General features: G+C 43.4%; 1 protein-coding gene across 1 annotated transcript in view; it reads right to left on the reverse strand.

Moving 5' to 3' along the window:
• The window catches only part of INTS9 (integrator complex subunit 9), a 61,648-nt gene extending 34,574 nt beyond the window's left edge, over positions 1–27,074 (reverse strand). The window contains exons 1-9 of the mRNA XM_057385060.1: positions 27,013–27,074; positions 22,382–22,509; positions 18,138–18,198; positions 15,860–15,922; positions 11,930–12,069; positions 10,229–10,315; positions 5,974–6,094; positions 4,188–4,322; positions 1,465–1,576 (exon numbers count right to left, since the gene is read on the reverse strand). Of these exons, the coding sequence (XP_057241043.1) occupies positions 1,465–1,576; positions 4,188–4,322; positions 5,974–6,094; positions 10,229–10,315; positions 11,930–12,069; positions 15,860–15,922; positions 18,138–18,198; positions 22,382–22,509; positions 27,013–27,021 (856 nt within the window). The 5' untranslated portion in view covers positions 27,022–27,074. The remainder of the gene's footprint in view (positions 1–1,464; positions 1,577–4,187; positions 4,323–5,973; positions 6,095–10,228; positions 10,316–11,929; positions 12,070–15,859; positions 15,923–18,137; positions 18,199–22,381; positions 22,510–27,012) is intronic.
• Positions 27,075–27,399: the final 325 nt, after the last annotated feature.

The raw sequence follows: 27,399 nt of genomic DNA on the forward strand, positions 1-27,399 counted from the left end.
AGGGGATTGCCACCATCTGTCAGGGGGACAGTGACCCCTGTGAAGGTTCAGGAGGGACAGAGAAGGGCAGCACATCTGGATTTACCAAAACAAGGTCACCACAGCTGATTTGTGGCAGCTCACAGGGTAATAAAATTCACAAAAATTTTTAAAAACAATGAAAACACAGATTAAATACACACACACACATAAAAACACACATTTAGGAAAGGAAGTCACAGGTGTTAACACAGCTTTCAAGGGGAGGTTGAATGAATCCACTGGACATCATTAACTACATAATCAGGTCCAATTGAGGAAATTCCTGAAATAAAAATACTTAAAAGATTATGAGAGGAAAGTATCCTATAATCTCACCCTGCTCTCCTACTCYTCTCCAGGCATCTGTTCACAGTCTCTGCTGGAGCCAGGATGTTGGCAGAGAGGATCTTCAGTAAAACCCATGATTATCATTCTTATAAAATGCCCAAATGTGCTCTATTAACAGATATTTAGGATCATTGAATGGGTTGGGTTGGAAGGGATCTTAGGGATCATCCAGTTCCAACCCCCTGTCATGGGCAGGGACCAGAAATTGCTCACCAGACTTTCTACCAGACCAGAAATTTAATCTGATTGAGTCTTTTCACTTTTTTTTTGTAAGCTTTGTCAGGATCTTCCTATCACAAACTTTTTAGTTTTATTTGTAAAAAGTAGTAAATTTAAAATAAAGGCAAGATCTCTGCTAAAAGAACAGGCAACATGGAGCAGGACAGACATGGCAAAGTGGTTTGATGAAAGAAGGGTGAGAGCACAGARGAACTGAGCAGGGGGAAGGGGAGAAAAGGAGAGAACAGCACTGGATGTGACATTCCAAACAGGCTGGAAAATGCTGCCATTCACACTGATACCACAGCTTTGCAATTATCAGCTTTTCCAGCTGTGAAAGCATCTGATTAGGTTTTATATTTCTGGGGGTCTATAAATATATCTTGGCTTTTTTTTTTTTTTTAAGCAGAGATTGTGCTGTTTGCTTTTGATATATTTAAAAGTCAGGTGTAAAAAGGGAAGCAGATGTGCTTGTTTTCAAAACTGAAAGTCATAAAAAAGCAGCACGTAAAGGTTTTACTCTGGCTGATACACAGGAAGGAAATAGTAATATTTCAGCTGGGAACAATATCCAAAGGCCAGGCAACACGTAGCCTGTTGGCAGCCAAGTGACATCCTGACCAAACCAGGAGCAGAAGATGATTAAATCTCATTATACCTGTTCCATTCCAAAACATTTTAGGTACAACTTGTGTCTTTCCAAGCACTTACTGTATTAATGGCATCAGGAGCACGTTGTAAAATCTAAACAGGTAGTTTTATGCCAGGAGCTATAGCTGGACAACTTATTCAATTCCAGGAATCTCAGAATTATTTCCCACCCAAAGCCATGAATAAGAGGATAAAATAGGCAGGAGATTTCTCTCAGTGACCTACCCAGGTTGCTGCAGAACTCTCCCACCATGCCATCGGGGTTGGCAGTGGGGATTTGGGTCAGCCCCGTCAGGATGAGAACGTCGCTGTTTTTAAGAGARGCCTGGTCCATGGGCTGGAACAGAGCATAGGGAAATCAAATCAGGAATGGGAGAGTCTCTCCAGGCAGGACATCATAAATACAGTCACCACTTCAAAAACACTTTAAACTGAGCATTCCTCCACCTGTGGAAACCTACCTTGTTTTAAATTGGTGTTTTATCAAAGCAGAATGAAAATGCAWACCTATTTCTCTGCATCAGCAAACACAAAGTAGATATTCAGAAATTATGCTTTAATGTGACACTAAATACATATTCTTGATACTGAAAACTCAGCCTGATCCAATCTTGATAAGGTAAAACCCACTTCTCTCTCTGCAGATGGTGAAAAGGTAACTTTGAGCCTCACTCAGGGTTGGGATGCACTTCCCACAGCTACTGTTCAAGCAAAAGTGGGCAACTGCTGGCAGCTGTGTGGTATTTTATGGTTATTTACTCTCAATAAACAACCCTCTGCAGTCTCACCAACCAGGAAAGATTTGTGCCAGAAGAGACAGATGAAGAGATTTCCTCTGCTCGACCTCCAAGACCACTGTAAGGTCAATTCCCCTGCTCACAGCTCTCCAGAGCCCTYCTGAAGCAGTTGAGAAGGACCTTGYTCTGTTAAACATGCAGGGRAATTTCACAGCAAYTCTGACAGAAGTTCACATTGTGCAYCCCTTTGTAGGATCAGACCTGACACGTGAGATTTATCCCCATCTTTGACTCTCCGTAGTGTGTCCATGAAAATGAAATGCCAATAATGCAATAAAAAATCATATGGAATCTGCCTGTGATAATGTACATAATGATTATGGCATATTAGATCCGCATAATTTCAGCTGCCATTGCACTGAGAGGGCCTGCATTGATTTTTGTGGGTTAATGTAAAGAATATGTCTTAAAAAGCTTTTAGTGACACRTCTGAACCTGTGCTGTCAACTCTTGTTCTCCACTTCAGTGGCAACGGTGTCAATTCCAGCCTCAGGAGAGGGGGTGGCAAAATTTTGATGGAAACCATCTGCCAGAGGAACAGGGAAGAGTTAATGGTGCCAGGCCTAACTCCCAGTTCACTGGAAAAGAAGCTTTGGATATGTTCAAAGGACATCCTTTTWAAAACAAAACACAGTGACTGTTTTCACAACCTGCTAAAAAAATTGGGAATTTCATTATGAACTTTTCACCACCATCCTACAGAGAAATGGGTCAGATGAAGAACTTCCCACTCCCTGAGGATAAAGCACGGATTTGTTGCTCACAATTCTGACTGTGTGCCACTCAAGATATTGTTATCATTACATATGGTCTGTCAGACATCAAAGAGATGATGAAGAGCTGGTTGGCAGCTCCCAAAACCTCCATACAGGAACACCAGATTGTAGCAGCCTGTGCTGGTGCTCAGGGATTAACCCCAGGACAAAAACTATCCATTGTCTTCAAAAAACATCTGGAAGCAAATGCAAGGCAATGATGATCTGGGGAAACATCTGTGATGTGGTAAATAACAAGAAAAGTAYAAACTGAATGGGATTTTAACTGTTAAGCTACTCCTTCCAAAGAGCAGTTCACCACACCCCATTCCCTGCCACTGGGAGTAATTTCCTTTAAAATGGGATTTTACCAGAAGCTTCCAGAGAAACCTTCACCTTTGGGAACTGATGAAGCATGRCCAGCCTGACCTGATAAACTGAATCACCATTTCATGTCAATGAGGAGAAAACATTCTCAGTCACCAGATTAACTTCTTACAGGGCAAAGTTTCTCCTCACAGAAATATTCCATTCACACACTGTCAAATCTTGCTGCTCCTTGTGCAGGAGGGGATAAGAGAGCACAGGCCACGATGGAATGAGGCTGCTGAGAAATGGAAATTTAGAGGCTCTGATACATTTKGTGCATCTAAGGATGGCCCTACTATTAAGGATCATTTATCTACTGTAGTTTCTCAGCTTTTAAGTGAGGGATGCTCAGAAGCAAAGCTCTCCAGCAGACACCCACCTTGGGGGAAATTACTTACTGATCAAGAACCTGATACATCTTCTAAATTAATTTTAAAGACCTCCTGCAATAATGCTTTTAACTATTTTGACAACTTCTGAAGTGCAGGCACTGCAAACTTCGAGCCATTCTTCGCACTAAGAATTTATGGATCTAGAGAGAATTAATTTACTGGAAATTACATCTACAGCACTATAAAGACTTTGCCCTTAGTAGAGCAGGGTGGAAAAGTTGGCAGCCAGTTAGCTATCATTTCTCCCAAGGAAGGATGTTTCAGAAGTGATATAAAGCAGTCTGTGAACTGTCTGTGAAGACTCCTCAGTCAAATATGGATTTTTAAAAAAAAAGACACTAATGCTCTTTTGTTCAACTCTGTTGAAAATTCCCTATTTAGAATGAAAAGCAATTTCACAGTTTTTAGTTAACATCAAATCACCAATACCAACGAATTTTAGTTATCTTTCCTTTAGTAACTACTGATACCTGTCACTTATCAGGGTACATCTTATCAATGCCCATTAAGTCCAGCCACTGATAACACAGTTACCTTAGTATATCCTCTATCTTAAACCTGATCCAAGTTGGAATAACCCCTCATTTTTTGAGCAAAAGTTCCTCCTAAAGACTGACAAAAGTCAGGGGCTGTACCTGAGGGTGTGTTGTCAGCAGAGAAGATCCTGAAACRTAAGAAACCTTTTCATAGTGTGACTGGATAATCCAATTGGAACTTCCAAGGGCGTAGCCCGAGCTCAGAGGGGTGACCTGCACAGCACCAAACAGCTCCTGAAACACAGTGAGAGATATGAACTTGAGAGAGCTCCAAAAGAAGTCAAACCAGGTCATTTTCTCCCCAGTTGTATGAATTTAAAAGCAGTTCTGCTGCTGAAAACCTTACTGAGAATTACATCTGCTGGTTTTACCTACCCATGTCCAACAGGACACATGCTCTGAGAAAAGCTTTTCCTGAGGCAGGGCCTCCATGAAGTCTCCCTTCCATGTGGATTTTATGGCATCTRAGTTCACACTGAACAATACCTCAAAATGAAGGAATCAGCCAGGGTCCTGATCCTCTGCCTGCCTTTGCTGTATTGAAGAAGTCAATCCAAAGCTTTTCAGCTTTGAAGACTCTACTCTCCTTTAAATTAAACTGATATTGGCCGGAGAGAGCAGGAGACAAGGAAGGACAGATACTTCTCAATTGATATAAAACTCTGCTTGGGTTACTAATTTTACTGTGGAAAACAAACTCACTCACTTTCTAACTTTATTTCCTTTTAARTGCTACCTTCTGGTGATTTAGCAACAGCATCCTGCAAACTCAATTCATATTTTAGTTTCAGTGTAAGCAGCCTGACAGTTGCCTCCTTTCCAGGTGTCATTAGGAAGTGTATTCCTTTATCTGTACCCAGAATTATGGTTTACTTGTTTGGAGAAAGGGAAAGAAGCCTTCATGTACAGACCTCCCTAATGTGAYCCACCTTCTGGTTACTGAGTAATAGAAAATGAAATTGATTCATGCAATACTCCTGATTTTTCTAGTATTTCACATTATTTGGTTGCCTTGCAAAACAAGGCAGAGGCCTTCATCTCTCACAGTTTGTAAGCCAAGGCTCTAAAGTCTGATTGTTTGAAAAGTTAGCTTAGGAAAGAAAAAAAAAAGGAGGTTTTTTCCTAGTAACTATAAAAAAAATGATTGGCTCACATGCACGGATCTAAAATCAGGTGAGATGCATCCACACTGTGAAGACAGTAAGAAATAAAGAGTAACAACTCCTGGATAATGAGGAGTCACAACTTTAACCCATTTTTAAATTTCTTATGAYCTCTGTGCAACAAAACCGGGTATCACAGCTCACAAACCGGGATCATGGCCCATAGCTGCCTACAACCATAAGGGACCTACAGACCATGGAAYTGTTGGTTCAGTTCATTCTGGAAACTACACTGGATTAAAGTCAACAGCATTACAGATAATAACTGTTAGCTGGGAGCCCTGGGAAAGGAGTTTCAGAAGTTCACATCGAACCATTAGGTTTTGTTTACAATCCCTAATTTACAGTACGAAAGAAAGTGGAGGCTAAAGCACTCAAAAGATTCCCAGAAGTGAGATAGGGGAGTGGGAAGGGGATGTGGCTTAGAGACAGAGGATACATTCACTCCCTGCATCCTCCCAGCTCTCAGTGGGCCAGCCATCAGCTCCAAATTTCAAGGCACGCCGCCTTAAAATTGGCCTCCCCAAGGAAGAGAGAAACAAATGGATTTTCCCTGATTTCACCTAACAAGAACTCTTCCTGGGAGACTGACTGAGAGCCAGTCAGTATTATTCTGGCTTGCTTAGGCTTGGGTAACTAGATCCTACACAGGATCTAAAGGGGAAAAAGAGCTGGAAAACAGTTGTTGGTGTTGCCCTGAGGACAGCTGTCCAGGTACTCACGATTTTCTGGGAATAGCCCACCAGCTGGATYTTGCTGAGGGCTGCGTTCACCTCTGGCATGGTGTAGCACTTCCTCCACATGGACACCTCCACTGCATCCTTCAGCGGGGCTGGCAGCAACCTGTGAACACCAATGGGATGTTTTGTGAGGATCCAGAACAGCTGCTGCTGGACAGGTTTAACAGCTCTCTATATTCTCCAGATCTTAGATTTTTACCCTTTTTTCTTTTAAACATCCCTGGTGCTTCAAAGTGAGGAGTGAGATTTTCTGCCTGCTGAGGAGCAGAGCCACGTTTCCCACTCTGCCTCAGCCCAAGGACTGCTCTCCTCCAGCTGCTGTTCTGTCCAGCCCTTGCATCAAAGAAGCAGCTGTGACCAAGATGTTATCACAACTCTTGGGATATTTTCACCACTGATGAAAGATGCTGGCTGATCTGAGAAGTCAACATGAAATGCATCTCCAGCATTGGTAGAGAGGACTGGGACCTTAGATAAGTGTCTGTTTTTCTTATAATAATAATTTGAATAATATCCTAATGATCTGAAACAATGTGGTGATTAAAATGCAGGTATCAGACTATGAGCAGCGATGGCTCTGCCCTGATTTTTGCTGCTGGCCTCTTACAAGAGCAGCTCAGTTTCCCTGCCTTCAATCCCACTTCCCTCCTGAGTGCCCTGGCAGGATACATGAGCTGACACTGCAGAGCTCTTTGAAATCCCCTCCACGGAAGTATTTAAGATGTTTTACACCAAAGTAAGATTCATCCATTCTGCTCCTCACAGACATTGCAAGTCAGCTGGCCGGCGTTGTCAAGGGAAGAAGTGAACTATAATGTCACAGGCTGGAAGAGGGATGGCTAACTTCTGGGAAATAAATCTTCCTTAGCAACATGAACTGAGGCAGGAAGCAGCACAGCTGCCAAATGTGCAAGAAGAATAGGATTTTTTTTTTTTTTGTATATTAAACCAATGCTAAATCAAAGGCTAATTCAAACCAATTTCCAAAGATTTATGGAAATTGGTCAAGTTTCTTTGATCAATTTGTTTAAAGGAATTTAATTTATTGTTATATCTACTAGGTCAGTGAACTCCTCCATAATTTAAGATACTGAAGAAAGGATTAAGGGCAGCTCTTGCCAAGASCACAGCACAGGTCCAGAGTGATAACTGTAATTCCAGCACATGCTGGCTGAAAGCACCCATGCTTCAGGAAAYAAACAATGCCTTCAAGGTCTTTTTTGGGAAGTCGTAAGCAACAAAAGGACAAACAATGGGGAGAGTTGTCCACCAGTGCACTGAAGCAAATTGCCTGTAAAAGCCTTTAACCTACCCTAAGAAGCATTTAGTGTTGGATGCTTTCAGGAGCTTCTCTTCTGGGAAGAGGAGARTATTTCTCCAGGTAATGGAGAATGGAATTGTCTTTGGTGATTGAAGGAAGTTTYTCTTAGCCTTGACTCTGTGTCTACACTGGAAATACTCTGATCCCTGGCAGAGACCTGTGGCACCAGTCTGCAGTGGTTTCCTGTGGCTGAATGGCACAGAGACAATGAGGTGCTGGTCCCTCAGATGTGCCCCTGGAAGTGTTCAGTCTGCCATCCTAATTTCTAAAATCTCTGCAGAGAGTTTTGGGTGTTTTGTGGTCTGGAGTAAATCTACCAATACTATGGTAACATCCTGTTATGGATCACCTCACAACAATCAGATGTAGGAGGGCACTGCTGGGACAGCCACAAGCAGGGAAGTACCATGAATCCACATGGCTGAGGATCCAAAATTCACACTGCAAATCTCAGGGATTTGAATCCTTCACTGGGATCTGCACAGACAGTCCCTCCTGGTCAATGCAAAGGTGACATTTAGTGTATGACACAAAATCCCAGACTTGTTTGAAAGGACAGGAGGATGGCAGCATCAAACTACATCAGCCCACGGCCTCTCTCGTGCCCTGCTCGACCTCAGCAAACAGCCTGTTTCAAACACTTGAAAATATATAGGAAACCATCAAACAATAAGTCAACAAAATGCCTATGATAAGGCAAACTTCCTCTTTATCCCCCTAATCACAATCAGTGTGAAAGACATCTACAGAGCTTCCACGAGAATGCTCATTTGAAATAAAACCCAGTGGCAATAACACTGGCTAAGCAATTAGTTCAGACTGGATCTGATAATGGAAAAATGTAAACCACTCTAACGAACTTATTATATTTTATACAGTATTTGCATTTAAAATGCTCCAATGCTCTATCTAATGAAGATGATAATACTCTGTGTTTTATACTAACTGTTTGGAGTGGAACTAGATGAACTGTAAAGCAGTAATGGGGATTGATCAGCCAGAAAAATTAAAGTTAGACTCAGAAGTAATAAGTATTCTGTGCTAGCAACAGCTAAGTAGGAAAAAAAAACCCCAATTCATCAAGATCACATTTTGTTAACTAACGGATGTCAGTCCAAGGCTGCATGTGCCATTAGCCAGGTGCTAATTTGTGGATCAGTGGATGTTTGCTCACATGCTCTAATCATCAGTTCTATTCATGCCTGCGTGACACTTGTCACCAGGAATCTCAAAACACTTTGCAAACATTAATTACAGTCCCCGTGTAACCTCTGTGCTGCATGGGAGCTGTTTTACAGATGCACAGGGAGGTGAAGGGGGAAACTCAGAGCACAGGTGGGGCAGAGCTGGAGAGGGAGTTCACATTTGTCCTCTTGTTCCAGCTCAAAGACAACACTGGCTCATACCAGCAGAGTTTACAATACACAAATTTATGATATTAAATTTTAATTCAGTACTTCCTACCTCCCTGTTACCCCTTTACCAGCCACATGATGGAACTATGAGTTTTGGGGGACAAATYCAGCAACAGGAGAGAGGAACATGTACTTTAAACACCACTTCAAGGAAAAAAAGGCTCCAGCCTTCTACAGCAGCTGAATGAGAACAAAGATTCCCTCTCAGTGTTCTCCTCTGGAACAGTCAGCAGCATGCAAAGTGCCAGACAGCACTTTTCCTAAAATACGACCACCAGGAAAGTGACATTATATGAGCTGCAAGATATATGATCCTCCTTTAAACCATGCATACAAAACACGCCTGCAGTGACAGGAATAATGGCTCCAGTCCTCTCTCTCCACACACTGGGAGCTTCAGGAGTGGTTCTGGGCAGGCCAGAGGACCCCAAAATTAAAAAAAAACAAACCCATGATTCTGAAAATCCTGCTAAACTTTCATGTCTTTAATTTTGCTTTACATCCGGGTTCTACTCATCTTCAGAAGAGGGAAAGTTGCAGTGCAGAGACTGATCCTAAATTCACCAGGGAAACAAAATATACAGCTAAAACCATGGTAATYTGGATTTTTCATTTGTCTGCTTTGTGATATTGGAAAATATCAAACCTGCTCTTCTAATGTAAGAAATAACTCACTTTTAGGAAACTTCTAAATCAAGCCATCTTAAGAATTAGGATATAAAATGGGAGATCAATTAAAAATGCACAAAGCAGCTTTTAAAAATAACTTTTTAATCAACCAACCCTATCTTTAAAATGTGCTAAAAACAAAACTGTCTCCTCCAAGGAACATGTTGTGCACCTAAAATTGTTTTTATTCCCAAGGAAAGCATCAGCTGTAATYAGTAAACTGTATGGATAATTTTTTAGATTCCACAGGAATTCAAAAGCCCTCAATTTTGAGCATCTTGTTTTGATGTATAGCTGGAATAAGGGACACAATGCTTCCAAATAATCTTTTTTATTCAGATTTTAATTTGTTTTTAAGCCTTGKAAAGCCAAAAACCTCACCTCTGCTGTTCAGGTGTAAAAGAAGATGGGAAGAAAGGTAACACCACTGACCTCCAGCAGCTGTGTCTTGACTYTCTCAGTATGTCAGCAAACATGAATGTAAATACCATTTAAATTATTCCAATGCAGTATCATTAAATTTAAACTGCCTTCTCATTTCAACAACTTTTTATGCTGGTAATACCAAATTCTGCTGGTWTTACCTACCATCATGAAGCCAAACTGTGTGAGGGGATATCAGGGGAGGCTTTGCTGTTCCCAAGTGATTCTCCAAAAAAGAAAACTTGTGAGGTTGGAAAACCAGCAATGTGGCAATAATTAAAGAAAGAATCAACCTAAGGAATCACAGCACAGCAGCAAATCCCAAACGGTGGGAGCTGAGCCATCCTTACAGTGAATCCCAAATTTGGTGGTTTAGGATAGCCACGTTTCCTGAGGACTCATTCCTTACCTTTGTACCTCCTTGTTCTTCCACATGGAGGCAGACTGGGCCTTTGGCACGCGTTCAATGGAATTCACCAGTTCTTCCATGAGAAGCCTGAAAACATAAATCAAACCTAAATGAGTACTGCCTCTTCTCACACAGGAGAGAACTTCAGCCCAAATCTTTCCAAAATACCASACAAACTGTAACACTCTCAGGCAGTTTGAAGGAGATTCTTCCCGCAGAGGCCATTACCAGCACTACCCCTGTTTCTCCACGGAGTGTTTCTAATTCCATCTGCATGGTTACAACAGAGGAGGGGATTTGGCCCACTGGGTTATGGGCTACATGGAAAGTGCAAGATAATTTCTTCATTACTGACTGCTTTTGATATGGAAGGAGACAAAATATACAATGGAAATTCCTCAGCTGATGCCTGTTTATCACTATGGGAAGGCAAGCATGTTGAATTCTCCTCATCTCTACCAGGACATATTTGAGACAAAAATGTGTCAACCTTTAGAAATTGTCACTGCAGATTTCACTGCCTAAAATTAAACAGCTTTTGTGACTGTGTGCAGGCTTTCCCTTGAAGGCAGGAGCAGAAGGACAGCATCTGGAATGATTTGGGATGGGGAGAACCACCCCAGAGCACTCTCCCACAAGACTCTTTTTGTTACCTCCAGCTCTGGACCAGCAAAGCCCAGAGGTCTACAACTCACTCATATTTTCACAATTCCTTTCACCTACAAGGGCCTTCGGTTTCTGTTTGTTTTCACACAATGGGGGAATTACTCTTGCATGGAACATTTGCATGGGACCTTCAGTGGAGTAGTCCAGATAGCAGGGCCTAATCTGGTTCCTAAATACTGAATGTGGCAGCTGCTCTGGGAACAGAGCACAAGTCCAGCTAGGCTTCAAGGGACAAACCTGCAGTGTTTGGTGTTGACCCATCCATTCAACAAGACAATTCTGTAAAAATAAACTGCCAAGTTTGACGACTATTCTGGTTTTGACTGCACTGTCAGATCTTATAGCTTCTCCTTCAATCTCCTATTTCTGCTATTTTTCTTAGCACTTCTCTGGAGTTCAGAGCTCATGTATCTCAACTGTCATTTAAGATGAAGTCAGCTTAACTTYCTTTCCATGGAGTGGAGGAAAGAGTGGTTATATGGAATTACAGAATTCTAGAGTGGTTTGGGTGGGAAGGGACCKTAAAGATCATTTAGTTCCAACCCCTGCCATGGGCAGGGACACCTTCCCATAGTCCTGGTTGCTCTAAGTCCTGTCCAAGTTGGCTTTGAACACTGCCAGGGATGGGGCAGCCACAGCTTCTTTGGGAACAAGTCCAATTTTCTTATTGGAAAGACTCTTTTTGTTTGAGGGGAGCAGAGAGGAGCAGGAGTACTCTTTGATCCATGGTGTTTGAAAGTCTGAAGTTGCCTATTTGGCAAGTGCTGCTCGAGGTGTCACAGCCCACCCAAGATCTACTGTCCCAGATCTACAGCCTGGACTCAACACAGAGCACCTGCTGGAAATGTTGATGGCTCCAGAGGTTGGGAAACATGGAGTTAACACATTTGCAGCACTAAGGACTTGGCTCCCGTTCAGCTCCCGCCTAAAAGCCTCTTTGGAACATCAGACACCACTCCCCTCCCCACATTGTCCTTTACACCTTCTCCTCAGCAGCGATGAAAGAGAAGCTGAGAATATGAASGGGCTTTTTACCTGCCAATTTGAACGGTGGGCTCGGTGGCATAAACTGTTCCAGTGAATCCTGTGTACTCTGTGATGTAGGGCAGTGCCATCATGCAGTGATAGTTGGAGATCAGGATTACATCCACTGTGGAGAGGTCAAGCAGTTCAGTCTGAAAACAGAGGAGAGAAAAGCAACTTGTAACCCTTTCATACATTTTAAGCAAAGGCAGAAAAACTTCTCTTTTTTTTTTTTAACTTTATATTGCAAGAATGCAACTGGTTTATCAAAGCATGTCTCAGCTGAAYGTTGCCTTTAAATTAACAAGATTTATTTTAAAAACCCCCTAACATTATTCCCTTCTCTAACTTGAAAAGGAAAACCCTGTCCTGGGTTTGTCTGTCTTTCAGGTGACGAAATGGCTGCTGTTATGAGATCTGTCATTATTTTACTTTTATCAAAGAATTGATGCCTGCACCTCCTTAGGGAAGAAGAGACACCAAAACTTCTGCAGCAGTGATTTAGACTGTCTCATACTTTTTTATGGAGCACATCATACTGTACCCCAGGAGAGAGATGAATGAAGGTTGTATTTTACAYATAATAATGYAAAATATATACTTTACACAGAATAGTAACATAATAATATAAAATATATATTTTACACATCATAATAATAAAATGTAAAATAATTACAATATTATATGTAAATAATAAYACATATTATTAAATTCATTAATTATACCTTAAATTACTGTAATTTAATAATTCTCATATTTTCTCAAAGCAAATGCTTGGCAACTTTATCATTCACATTTGCTACAGCAGGAGATKAAGCCCATTCACAGGACACGACAAAATACATGGGTGGGTCCAATGTGTTTGCATGCAACAGTTTAGACTAAAGAGTTCTGAGAGTGAAAGATTTCACACATTGTTAAAGGAATTTTAATTAGAAATATTTACTGGTAATGCTATAACACAAACGGTGTCAAGTCAGAAATTTACAAGATTACTGACCTCTAACTCGGTTATTATAGAGCAGCTAATGGAATTCAACACTCATCAAGCACATATTATCTGATTACAAGGCTTGGTCCAGCAATTTGAATAAAAAAGGCAGGAAAGTAGGTCAGTCTGCTTTTCAGAGGGCTGACACGGTGCTCTGGTGACAAGCTGCTTAACTCCTCACTAAGCGTTCATGGTTTCAATCCATGATCACAGCTGATGGCAGAGCCTGATCTCCAAGCTGAGAACAGGAGGTGGGACATCACTGCTCAGATCCATGATAGGGCATCTTTTATCTTCCTGGGCTTCCAGGCAGGAGCACACTCCCTGCAARGGATCAAAGGATCCGCTGATGCCTGCTCCTGCCAAGGCTTGGTTTGTCCATGGTTTGGTTTTCAGCTGTGTCTGGACCGTACAGAACCAAATTCTGGAATGGTTTGGGGGGGAAGTGCCTTAAAGACCAACTTGCTCCACCCAGGACACCTCCCAGTATCCCAGGGTGCTCCAAACCTCATCCAGTCTGCCCTTGGACACTTCCAGGGATGGGGCAATAACAGCTGCTCTGTGCAGCCTGTGCCAGGGCTTTACCACCCTCACAGCCAGGAATTCCTTCCAATAGTCCATCTAACCCTGCCCTCTGGCAGAGGGAAGCTGTTCCCTGTGTCCTGTCCCTCCATTCCTTGCCCAAAGTCCCTCTCCTGTTCTTTCTGAGCCCTTTTGGGCCCTGGAAGTGGCTCTGAGCTCTCCCTGGATTCTTCTCCTCTCCAGGTGAACAYCCCCAGCTCTCCCAGCCTGGCTCCAGAGCAGAGGGGCTCCAGCCCTGAGCTAAACCCCAGCCCAGCAGAGCCATCAGGAGGATACACAACACCACTTTCCAGCCTTAAGGATGCCACATTTCAGCACCCTGGATGCATTTACTAATAGGATGAAAACAGTRTCAAAACCAAAACAAAGTAAAACCTTCCCTGGGGTTGGTTGCGGCGATCTCACTAAAGTGCCTTTGAGCTGAAGAGGCTTCAAAATGTTTCRTGAATGTGAAGTGAGAGAGCAGAAGGTTGCCAAGCAAAGAGAAGGCTGCACCCTGCACTCTGACATGTGTGAGTGTACTCTGCTGCCAGAGACAGCCTCTTATCACCTTGTGGCTGCTGGCTCAGATCCAAATCTTGGCTTGCTTTGGCACTGGTGTTCCTGGAAGCCATACCGAGATTCTCCCACTAACTGCTTCTGCAGACAGGTTTCTTCAAAAGAAGTGGCATGGAAGGAGACAAAGTAAAAGCCTCTTTCACACAAGCTCCCTCTTGGCCTGTGCTGCCAAAGAGCAGCAACATTTCYACTTTGTTTTCAGCTGGCCATAATTCCTGAACCTCCTGCAGACAGCTGAGCTCAAGGTGTGAGCTGGGTGTCACAGCAGATCTCTTTGTAGTGCTAATGGAGATGTGGCATCTGTTGGGAATTTTGGGAAACATCTGAGAGGACATTTTTAAACTCCCTACAGTGGTGACATGTGCAGCTGGTTGCCATCTTCTGGTTGTAGAAACTGCTGGGAAGCAGCTTCATGCAGTGATAATGGGGTAAAATGAAGCTGTGACTCCCTGTCTGTCCTATTTAGAGCTACACTTTTGGGTGTTTTCCAGCCCAAAGGAACCAGAAAGCCTGGCTGAAGCACCCTAAACCCCAGCAGATTATCATTCCAAAGGAAATCCAGCACATAAAYCCTGTCCTTCCCAAGATCTGGGCCATATTGGCACTTTCTACACACACAGTTACTTCCCACATCCCTCCATTTCACAGGACAGTAACCAAAAGGCTCACAAGAACCCAGAATTATTAGGGTTTTGGGTTGGCCTTCTTTGATGTGATTGGATTATGACCATTCCACTAGGGTTGGAATAATCATAMTGTGTTGGAATCATTTGCCAAAACCAGTACCAGAGCTGCCAACTTGTTTGGAAGAATCAAAATGACAAGAGTGATGCCAGAGGGAAGTTCCATGGGATCCACACACAAAAACACCATTGCCAGAACCCTGGCAAACAGAAAACCCTTCAGGGGTGTTTTGTGCTTCTTGTCTACAAGATCAGGCAGAAAGGAGAAATAAAAAATTGCTGCCCAAAAGCAATTCTGTCTTAGAAAGACAGAAAAACACATGAAAACATCCCACCCTGAAATGAAAAAACTGAGGTTATCACACTGAGCACACTGAGGAACGAGGGTGCTATTTCCATACTGCTCCTCATCATTCATTCCCACCACTCTCTGCTCAGCTTTTTCCATCTTCAGCTCTCCTACAACATTCCCCTGATCAATCAGGTAATCCAAACACCTTCAATAGTCTTGGTTTTTGTTTTTTTTTAATCCCACAAATCCAGAAATTCCAGTAAAAACCAGCTTGAGCAGCCACTTGCAGCCATGCCAGTGGATCTGAAGGCACAGCTCTTCCCTCAAAGAGGCAGTAAAAGTTTTTAACCTGAAAGTGCTGCAGGCAGAAGTGCAGCCCAGCAGAATCCAACCTGCCTTAACCACAGCTGGCTCCCCAGGGAGCTYCACTGGGCATGTCCTGTATCTGTGGTTAGAGACAAGCAGCTTTCCCTGCCTTCATGCCCTGCCCTTATCTAGATCAGCACATGGATCCTGACAGACTCAGCYCAGCTCAGTCAGGATGTCTTTGAAAAGCCCATAAAAGGGGACAGTTCAGTCCTATTTTTTGTGTGAGGTAWCCATCTGCTCCAGGAGACTTTCCACATCTCCCAAAATCAATGTTGAAAAGGGTTGTTTCCATCCTCTTCGCAGTGTCATAGATCCTGGAGGCACCTTAACAACACAGAGGTTTCAGCAGGACTATTTACTGAGTATTCATAAATTAGGAGGAATCTCATAATGATAACAAATTAACGAGTTTCTTCCATGTGACTGAATGGAGACAGATTTTTCAGTAAAGTTTTGAACAAACTCACCTCTGGTAAGCAGAACTCAGGCACAGAATCTACAAACACGTGGCCAGAGCAGTCCTTCAGCTCCTGTAAAAAACCACACCAACAGAGGAGACACAAAAATACAAAAGTGTTACTCAAAGGCAACACATTTTGGACTTTCCAAACATTTTCTTCATCACAGGTAATTTCCAACCAGTTACAAGACATTTATCCCCCTTTTAGATACAATTTGGTGTAAGAGATCTGCTGAAATTGTTTTCATGCCAGATGAGGCTGCTTGGTACTTGAAAGGATCAGATCCTCCTTGGGAAGAACAGAGACAGCACTCTGGTAGGTAAGCAAAGAGCCCTGGTAACCACTAGGAAAGCAAGTTTGAAATTTAGTTTTGGTTCCAAATAACATCCAACCTTTTCTGCCTTATTGGAACCAAAACATAAATTTTAGCCCCTCTCTCAGAGCATTTGATGAAACAACGTTTGGGGATCTAACCTCCACATGGCACTTTTTGTTAAACTCTATCCCCTGTTTTCTTCCTCTTTTGCAAGGTTGACATCAATAACCTTTGTCACATGGAAGGTGACATTCTGCAGGGTATGTGGAACAAAATATTCCCAACTCTACTCCTAGCACAACTCCCAGGCTCTCTACCACCCACCCTGCCTTCTCTTGTGGACGCTTCTCTGTCCCAAAGCGAGTGGTCTCAGCCAGCTTCAGACTGACAGAATTAAAGATTGAATCCCATTCTTAATAATTACAGTGCACCTGCCAACTAATAAYGAATGAGCAATTACATCTAGTGGCAGAAGTCTCCTAACCTCATCTCAAGGGAGTTCAAAATGATTAAAAGTAGATCGCAGCACATTTCAATGCCTCTSCAGGACTGAAGTTTTATAACTGAGTGCTGTAACAGGAATGTCCACCCCACATGATAAAAAACCACCCTTTGACTCCTTCCCTTGCCTTTTTCCAGCATGGGTCAAAGAATTTACCATTCCAAGCACTTACAGTGGTCAAGGTGAAGTTAAGAGATGCTGCCTTTGAATTTTTAACATGATTTCTATTGCCACTGAGTTTGAGTTTGGAGGTTTCTCCCGAGCACACACTGCAGCAGCATCCCAGAAATTTAAATACATTCCAAGCAAAACTACAGTGACAGTCTATCCTTTCTTTGGAGCCCAAAGAGGTTCAGGAGACACAAATTCTAGGGAATTCAAACTGAGCAACTCCATTGCTGCGCCTGAGYCTCTGCAGCCCTGCATCTGCCAGTTAGCAAGTGCTCTGAATAGAGCTGTTACTATTTTACCAACAGAAATGCTGCCYGTACAGTTTCTTTTGTCTCCAACGAGAAGAAAAATCGGGTCTTTAATCTATGATCTTCGGCTCCCTTGTCTGTAAAAATCAGATCAATTCATTTTGTCCATCTCAAAGTCCCCTACAAAAGCAACTATTATCACTGTTTCCTTTAATGTTCACATAGTCAGAGCACAGTCTATTAAGCATTTTCTCCACTGGTACCTATTGCTGCCCACATCTGAGATGGATCTGCCTATTTTACTAACATCTGACATATTTTTGTGTTCATTGTTCCCCTATKGCAGATCAAGCTGGCTGCTGCAGCGCCAAGTTTTGGTTGAAGCCTCAGACAAATTCTGCCTCCTAAACTGATGTAATGAAAAGAGAGGGGAAAAAAGAGCAATTCTGTGTCTCTCATGTCGCTGAGGAAGTTCTGTGTCTTAGAATCAGGAGGCTGGAGATAATATCCTCCCTGCTATGTCCAGCAGCAGAACACATGTTGATTTAAGAGGCCAAAGCCATGCTTTTCCTCTCTGAGAGACCTCCCATAGGCAAACCATTCCCTTTCTCATAGTTCTGCCTGAAAAACCATTCCCTTTCTCATAGTTCTGCCTGAAAAAGGGTATGATACCAACCTCATTTATAGGCATGCTCTGAAGCCTCAGTGTCACAAAAGTGAGACTGTGGAATAAAAGGCACTCTAAGAAAGCAAAGCACTATTTTTATGGAGCTCCCTGAAATACAAAAATATTCACACCGACGACTTCTGCATTTTAAGAGGATTTTTTTTTATAATCTAGGCTACCTCTGAAGCCTGAGAGCCTTAGAGTTGCTATTAGCATTTTGTTTCAAAATGTTCTGCTCTGCAAGGACATCCTGGCTGGTAAAGGTACACAGAGAAACCTTTGGGATGAGTCAGCGTGGAACACTGCTCCTGCAGCATGAGCTCCCCACCCAGCAGGTAGCTTTTTGCATGGCAAGAAAATTCCAACCATCACTACAGTACCTTGTCCAGAAACGTGCTTCCATCTTTCAAAACCCAGCCGGGAAGTTTGGACAGCCTGGGGCTGCGGGAAGAAAGAGGAAAAATTATTGCAATATGAACTRAATCKTTATCAGTGGCTAAAGCACAGACCTTCTACTTGGTGTCATACAGGCAGAGAACACCATTTCTGTCTCAGGRAAGTAACAGTCTCCATAAAACAGACAGACACTTTCACTGTGGTTAAGTGTTCACCAAAATGACTTTTACAAATCATGATTATGACACTTATAAGTAAAAAGAAATAAGAGGACAAGGCATGCAGGGAGTTTTTAGTCATTTATGGTGAGGATTTCAAAAAGGCTCARTGCTGCTTAGCTCCCTGTGGTGAAACTGGATGAATAAACAGAAGTTAGGGCASCAACAAACTCTGTGCTCAAAACAACACAAAAGCACCATAAAACTGTTCTGGGACAGAGGACAACAGACAAATACTCCCATTAGCAGTGGCAGGGAAAGACTGATGTTCTGGACTAAGTCATTTATAGACACAGGTTGGGATTTTATTTCCACATAAACCACGGTTTCRTGCTTGGGTGTCACCCTGAAGACCCACACCAACAGCTGTACAGGACACAGGGGGCAAGGAGGCTTTGCTGGGAACTGCATGGTCTCAGCAGTCAGCAGCAGAAAAAAAATTGAAAAAAAATTAAAACCCACCCTTTAAAGGTGTTTTCAAATGCTAAAAAAGAAATTTCAAGATGGACAATGCAATCCTGGGTTTACAGCAGTAATGGCTGCAGCATTTCTTGCAACCATAAATGAGAGACTGAYTCATACTTCACGGTGACATTTAATTTTTGTGTGAACCTACAACTTAGCTCTAAACCCACTGCCTGCCCAGACTCAAGCACAGCTACAGAAATCAAAAAAAAAGCTGCGTAAACAAAAGAATTGAACCCACCTGAAACCAAACCCTGCAACAAGCTCAGATTTGGACCCGGTTGCAATGCCCTGTGCAAGTGCTGCGCACTAAGCTCTACAGACAGGCATGTTTATAACACAAAAGGGCTTTGAAATTCAACATCTTGWAAATAGGAAGTGATTCAAGGGCTCAGAGGAATGCTGTGTTCAGACTAACAGCAGTATAAAAGAAATTCTGAGATCCCAGTAAGTCACATGGAAGGAAAAAGGGGAAATGCAAGACTCAAGGGGTGAAGACAGAAGGTAAGAGGTGAGAGCAAAGGGTCTGTCATAGAGAAGCTGTGCCAGAGAAGTGCAATCCCTTGTGAGGATGAAGAGCAAGTCTGATGATCGAAAAGATGAAGTGGCTAAATGTGCTCCCTAGTGACATGTTCAAAAGCACAATTTAAGAGCGGTAATTTGGAGACTGAGGGGGCTGAGTAGGACCGGTGCAGTGACACTGAAAGAGTTATGGAAAAAGCAAGAACAAACCACTCTGATATGCAACAGCTCTGACAGATACAGGATGGGGGGACAGAAACCTTGGCTGGAAGAGACACCTGGAGGGCTGCAATCCACTGTCTCAAAGCCAAACAAGATCAGGTTAGGCTGGCTTGTGCCTTGCAAATCCCTGCAAATTCAGCAGCACGAGGCAGAGCAGAATAAACTTTCCCTGATACACTTGCTCTACTCCCCGTAATTTAACCTAGCAAGAATTTTGCTTTATTCATAATGAAAAGGCACTAAACTTGTACTAAACTGGCATCCACTGAGGAATGAGCAGTCTTGTCAGGGGAGGGAAAATGAGCAGGCGTGTCTTGTGTGTGGCTGAAAGCAGAACAAGCAACCCAGGACAGAAAGGACTCTTTACCTTGAAGCCAAGAAGCAACACAGTTCCTCCTGACATAGTTTTGACATTGTAATAGAGTGATTGATTAATCCAAAATAGCTGGAACTGTCCCATAAATAATGTCAGCAAGTGTGTCATGGCTCGACAGGAAAGGTTAAGAGCTTCCCACATGTTCATTTTACCATTTTGCATTTGACTTTGGTACAGGGGAGAAAACTCCAGTTGACAAACCTCCTTTCAAGTACAGGAGCATAAAGAGTTTGGCAGCTGCAGGTGCTCTGCAAATGCTCCATGGGCTGGTAAAAACAGGGACTGCCATTTTTAGGGCAAAGGGGAATCAAAATACTTTTGCACTGGTTTTTTTTTTTTTTTTTTTTTTGAAGAGCAAAGAACCCTAAAAAATGTCCAGTCCCTTTAATGCCACAAGCACTGCAGCACTTTCATCTCTTAGAGATTAAAGCACATGCTCTCAGAATGTTTGCTCAAGGAGGGTCCCAAGCCAGGTACAACACGGGATTGAGCTGCATAGCAAAGATCCTCTGTCACGTCATAGCTGAGGGCAACTTTGCAGACCACATCTCTGGACTAAAGACAGCAGAGAGAAGCGTGGCTCCTCTCAGGTAAAATCTCACTCAGGCCCATCTCCAGTTGCCACATCTGGTTCTGAAGGGACACAGCTGGTGAGAACCCCAGATGTGACAGATCTGTGCTCAAACTCCTCAGGCAGTCAGTCCTTCTGTCACCTTACCTGGCAACTGATGACAATGTCAGTTCTCTGTCACCCTGTGTTATGCTGGTAACACACATTTGAATTTCAGAGGTATTTGGACCACATGGTAATGGACTCCTAATCTCTAATGGTACTCTATGAGTACTACAGAGATAAGGACTTTGCAGTGGCAGCCACATTCCTCCTCACATTTCTGACTTATTTCCACAACTCTCTGCAGGACACCTGGTTTGTAGAGGAGATCAATTACTTGCCCAAGTCCATGTGCTCAGGACATTCCTTGCTCTAAGGGGTGTTCAGTCACCTCAACGACAAGATTGATTGGATTTAAATCCAAGTGTTTGCTCCAATTCCACTGGGCCATCAGGGGTCAAATCTGACATCCTTTCTTATTGAGTTTGAGTCATTTTAGTGCCGACATTCTGGAGGTACTTGGGGAATTCCAGGTTGTGACCTGCAATTTGGCTGCTCATTCCCAGGGTCTGCTATCAGCAGACAAAGCTGCCATATCCCAGGGGAAGGCTGATTCCTGCCGTTCTAAAGAACCTCTTAAGCCCTTGTTCAATCTCCTCATTTTGCTACTTGTTCCTCTCTCAATTTCCTTTTTTTNNGTGAGGCAATTCTGCCTGTACCTGAATTTCCAAAATTTGCTGGATCTGTTCAAAATCCATCACTGCACCAGTTGTTGCAGTCAGCAATCGCATTATAGAATGGGACAAAAATTGACTTCCACACTGCTCCGAGGGAATCTGTTGCCTCTCTGCAGCAGAACCTGAAGTCCACGTTCTTGCAGAACAGTGCACACATTGTCTATTCCTTTCCTCTCCTCTCCAAAAAATAACAAAWCATAGGAAGTGCTGGACAAACTGCTTTAACCTCACCAGGTCACTTAGGAAACTTCCTTTCCCCACTCTCTATCAAGCTTTTCCTGAACCCAAAATGTTCCTCACTTCTCTTTTTGTGGATCAAAGTTACTAAATGTTTTTTGACAAAACTCCTACTGCTTCCCATCACTACAAGTGACTCATTCTCACCTTTCCAACTGCTAATTTTTGTCATTTATTCCATTTACACAAGACATGTCACCCTAACTGATTATCCAAATTAGTCTAAAAACCTGGGGAAACATGACTTTGTAGTAGGGAATCAAAAGGAGAGTCTTGATCTCAGGATTCTCTTCTAGACTCTATTTTGGTTTCTCTGCTGTTCCAACCCTGTGCCCAGCTCCACTGCCCTTTTATTTATTTAACTTTTAAAAGGGAACAATTATGCCACACAGGCAACTAACAAGGGCTGATGAGTGCTATTTTTCTTTGCATTACTCTGTGCTCCGAAGAACAGCCTGAGAAGATGGTGGTTAAACAGGACTTGCTGGGCTCCATCTCAGTCACCCATTTATCTCATCTTGCATGAAGAAGCCAGAAAGATGACAGATATGTGACCTCACTTGTGCTGAGCAGTTGCAGCAATACTTTACTGAAGCTTAGAATAAATTATCTAGAAAAACCAATCAATAAATCCATAAAATGTCTTCCGTCTACCGAGCCAAAGGACGTTATTTTGATAAAGAGAATTTTTAAGTGAACAAAGTCTATTTATGATATCAGATGATGTTGTTCATTTGTACCCATCCCCTCCCTCCTTCCAATACACCATTTCAGGCAGAGCACTCCAAYTGCAACTCAAGAAGACACAGCCTAAGTGCTGACAGGCCACAGAACTCACCTCTGGACCAGAGGCAACGGGAGGAAATTGAGGGTCGATGTCATATCCARCCCACAGTCCAGCATGATGGTGGTGGACTTGAACTTGAGCACGTTGCATGGCAAGGTTGGATGTCCTGACAGGCAGTACTGGAAGAAAAATGAGGAGGAGTTATTCAGGATCTTTCCCTCTGTGCTGGGCACTGGTGAAGCTGCACCTCAAATCCTGTGTCCAGTTCTGGGACCCTCACTGCAAAAAAGATATTGAGGGGCTGGAATGTGTATAGAGAAGGAAACGGAGCTGGGGAAGGGGCTGGAGCACCAGGAGAGGCTGAGGGAGCTGGGAAAGGGGCTCAGCCTGGAGAAAAGGGGGATCAGGGGGGATCTTGTGGCTCTGCACAACTCCCTGACAGGAGGGGGCAGCCGGGGAGAGTCAGGCCCTGCTCCCAGGGAACAGGGACAGGAGGAAAGGGAACAGCCTCAGGCTGTGCCAGGGAAGGCTCAGGTTGAACATCAGGAGGAATTTCTTCATGGAAAAGGTGGTCAGGCACTGGAAGGGGCTGACCACAGAGGTGGTGGAGTCCCCATCCTGCAGATGTCCATGGAAAGCCTGGACAAGTGACAAGGTGGGGTCAGTTACAGGTTGGACTCGACCTTGAAGGTCTTTTCCAACCTCAATGATTCTGTGAACAGAGTGAAAGCCCCTCCGCTCCCACAAATTGACTTTCCCCCCCGTTTTAAAACACAGCTCCATACACACCAGAACAAAACCCAAATTCCCATGAAACTGTGTGTATTCATTGRGATTTCCCCATGTCAGGCTATTAAGGGGCAGATTTTCTTCACGCAGTTTTTCTGATCCCAAGGGGTCAGTAAAGGCAAAGCTCCTGTTTCTGACTTAGGACACAAGTGGAATCTCTTTTTTTTCTAGCAATCACAGATTCTCCCCAAAAACCCAGGAAATCAGTTTCTTCCAAACTCTGTCCTACCAGCAAAACTTGGGTAAAAAATTTGAAAACAACTTGGGGTGGACAGGGAGGGAGAGAAACCCTGCAGGAACACAAGTTTTATTTCGGTAAGAAACCTGCCCAAACAACCCCTGCACATGTGCAGCAGCTCTGGGGCAAGTTCTCACCTGCTTTTTGCCTTGCTAAACACTAACAGGAAACAGAAGGGACTGGGCAACCCCACCTGAATGGAAGGGTTTGTGTATCCGAATCCCAAAGGCTTTGCAGGCTTAATGAGCCGGTGAGCAGGTGATRTAGGGGGCACTTGAGCATCATTGAGATGCAGCCACCTCCTGTCTGCAGTGACAAACATTTAACAAGGCACGGGAGCTTAGAATAAGAGGGGAACAGAAAGGTCGGCTTTAAAACGTGGGATTAGAAACAAATGTCTGAGTCGAGCGTGGCCACCTCTGCGGGAGGGTTGCTCTGCTTGTGGAAGGGATTTTGCATCTGGAATCTCCCAAGTCTGGGCACCTGGCAGCACAGCCACTTTCAGGTGGTCGAATTTGAGCTTTTAAATTCAAATTTTGGTCAATTAAGTTGAAAAATACCATGTTTGGCCATGCACAGACCCAGTCTTTTTCTAAGTCATTTATCCCTTAAGCTTGTGTTCTATATTTCCCTCTACCAAGTGGAAAAAAAGAGAGAGATTAATAATTTCATTTTCTATCTCTGCTCATAATGTTAACACAGGACTGCAACTGTCTGGATTAACGGCCYTCAAAGAGTCTATTTACACACATTCCTCAAAAACCTGCTTTGAACTGTATTTAAATAGTAAAACCTACTAAGCCCCAAATATTAAATTTAAAATATCACAGRGAGTTTTGTTTTAAATTCACAAAGCCTTAATTATTAAGGAGTTACATCACATTTTGCCTTTCTTTTAGTAAAGTTTAAAAAAAAAATGTAAAGCCAAGCTGGTGAAGGAGTGAGGAATTCTGTTCGTTTATTYACAAATGTAACACACTCATGTGAAATTAAGTTCTCACCAGACCAGAACTTTGACAAATGAAGCTATAAATTGAAGTAAATAGAAAGAAATGAAGGGAAAAATAAGTTCTATTTTTGTACCTTTTAAACTATTGGTAATTAAAAAAGGCAATGAAATATCACCACTTTTATCAGTGAAACATTTTCTTGCCTTTTTTTTATAATCATGAGTAGGATCATAACCCTGACATCTATGAGCTAATTTGAAAATCTTTCTTTAGTCCATCTTTAAAAGCAGCTAAACTCATCTCTCTCWGTGGCTGTGGATTCCTGGGAGTCAATGGATTCTTTCTACCAGATTCAAGCAAAGTGACAGAAATATAAAAAAAAGCAATTCATATTTTCTGTACAGCTTTTTACTCAGGTGGCATTGCTGGGCCTGCACCTCTGTTAGAATTTTTGATTAAGAATCCAGAAATGGGAGTGTTTGCACTATGCATGTCTCTATACACATTATAAATTTGATAATTTCCATTCAGTTTATACTGGTTATTATTTAAAACAGATCCAGAGATCCCACTCATGCTCCTGACTGGACWAAAATGCAAGTTTTTTGTTTCGAGATTTGCTTGCTTCCAACTTTATTCCGTTATGGCTAAATGCAGCCATCACAAAGGTGCCTCATGTCCCAACATAAAAAAATCACGTGAAAAAGACACAAAACACACAAAAGGCATTAATACRCCCAGCTCAGCTCACAGCTTTCCTGACAGGCTTTGCAAATTGGATRAAATTTTGACAGTGGGGCACGAAGAGCCCAAGGTCAGGGGCTGATTCCAGATGCTCAGGCCCTGGGAGAGGCAGATTCCCCACAGAAATCCCATTCCCACCGAGTATCTCTGGTGATCTCATGGATGGCAGAGTAAAAGAGGACAGAGACAGATGGTGGCTCACTCCTGCAGCTCCAAAACAGTCAGAATTGTGCAGGTTAAAAGGCTAAAAGGCAGTGCTCTGAATTCCAGCTGAAGCCAACAAATGCTACAGTGCATTCCTCCAGTATTAGTATCACATGGCAGCTTAAAATCTGGGGGGAAATTAGCACCTAGATTTGCCTGAGTCAAAGCATATTTGAATTTGTGGGAGTCTGAYGTTTTCRCTGGWTTCTGAATCAGGTCTGGAGTCAAAATYCCAAAATGGTTTAGGTTGGAAGGGACCTTAAAGCTCATCTTATCCCAACCCCTCTGCCATGGACAGGGAATATTCCACTAGTCCCTCACCTGTACCCTGTTCTTCCAAATTCAACCCAAATTATAAGAAAATAGAATGAAAAGCATCTGACTCCTCTCCCCAAACCCTGAGATTCAGACTTATCTCCAGAAAAATATAAGGTGAAGACCCTCATAATTCCCAGTCCCTAAATTTAAAAACAGGTTTAAAAATGTTCCAATACAAACTTCAGACAGTTTGTATTTTTCCTCCCTACTCCTTCCCTTTCTCTGCCCCTATGCAAGACTCTAAAAGAGCTCTGCATTTCCACTGTGGTCTTTATTTAAAGATTTCCCRTTTTGCTTTTTCCCCATTGAATTCTATCAGCCTCTACAATCACACCCAGAAGTGCTTGACTTCGAAGTGTTTGTCCCACTGCTAATATTCATCCCCACACAGATCCTTATCACACAGGTAGGATTAAGCAGGATCAAGCTTTCTGACCACCTGCCTCTGAAATTAACTGTGCACACTTCCATGGAGGGTGATTTCCTAAAAGTCTCAAATCAGCCCAGAATCCACATTTACTCCCATGAAACTTTGTTATAACACATTGCTCAGTCTCAAAACCAAGAGACAATCTTAAATTGAATAATCATGTCACTTCAGATCAAATAAATGAAATGCTATACTCAGGTGTGTTGAAAACTATTTGGGTTTTCCACTTCCAGACCAAGAACTGCAGCACATTAAGTGAAACAGAAATTCTTCATGGAAAAMAAGGCAGTGCCTGAATCCAAGATTTCCAGGAAAGTTAAACAGTTCAAGAGGGAGATCTAGAGAGGAAACCAATATCATGGGTCATCTACTTTCTGACAGAAGACAGTAATATCAGGACCAAAATCCTTGTCAGAAGCAAAGTGCACCCTTGGCAAAGCTGTTCCAGGCTCATTTTTTTATTAATATCTCCCTGTATTATAACAGTGCAAATGTAAAACATCTTCTTYACAAACCACGAGGATTTATTCACGCTGGTAGCGGAGCCCAGCAGAAGCCACAMGTGCAGTGGGAAAGCTCCACGCGAGAATGATTTTTAAGGCTAAGAAGGCTGAGAAACATTTTCTCCTCAAACATTTTCTCCTCCTCCTTCCGAGTCCCATTGAGGTTTGAGCCCATCCAACACCTCAAACCCGGCCAACGGCCCCCCCTTCCCCTCCCCGCTCAGGGCCGACTCCCGCCTTCCCCCACACCTCAGGGTCAGGCCCCGCCACTCCCTCAGCCCCTCTCCACCCCCATATCACCCCCTTATCCCTCAGTTCCTCCCCAACTCCATCAGGATGACGTTCCCCCCTTTTCTCTCAGGCGCCCCTCCCCGCGCCTCAGTTTCCCCTCACGCGCGGCGAGCCTGAGACTGCGCAGCCCGGAGGCGACCCCGGGAGCCCCCCCGCCGCCGGGGGAAGGTCGAGACCCCTCCTCGCCCCTATGGTCCCTTGCCGCGGGCACTTACCAGCTTCATCGCGTCCCCCGGTGCTATTTACCGGGACAATCCTACCCCCCTTCCTGCCCGCCTCACCGCACCCCGAGGCATCACGGGCATTGTAGTCCCGCCGCCCCTCCGCCCTAGATAACGTCATGGCTGCCGAAGCATGCCGGGAGTTGTAGTCCGCCCCGAGCTCAGCTCCGCCGCCCTATTGGCGCGCCGCKCGCCCGCGGCACGCTGGGAGTTGTAGTCCCGGCGCGGCGGGTCTCCCCGTCACCCTGGGGAGGGGGGAACTACAAGTCCCAGGGTCTCACAGCTGCAGCAGGTGGGGGCTCGGATGTTGATATCAACATGGCGCTTGTCAGACAGACAAAGACAGTCGGTCTGGTGTGATTGAGCCAAAAAAAAAAAAAA

Source organism: Malurus melanocephalus, unplaced genomic scaffold, assembly GCF_030028575.1.
Source record: "Malurus melanocephalus ecotype Western Australia unplaced genomic scaffold, MMel_1.1 scaffold_772, whole genome shotgun sequence".
In the NCBI taxonomy this organism is placed as follows: Eukaryota; Metazoa; Chordata; class Aves; order Passeriformes; family Maluridae; genus Malurus; species Malurus melanocephalus.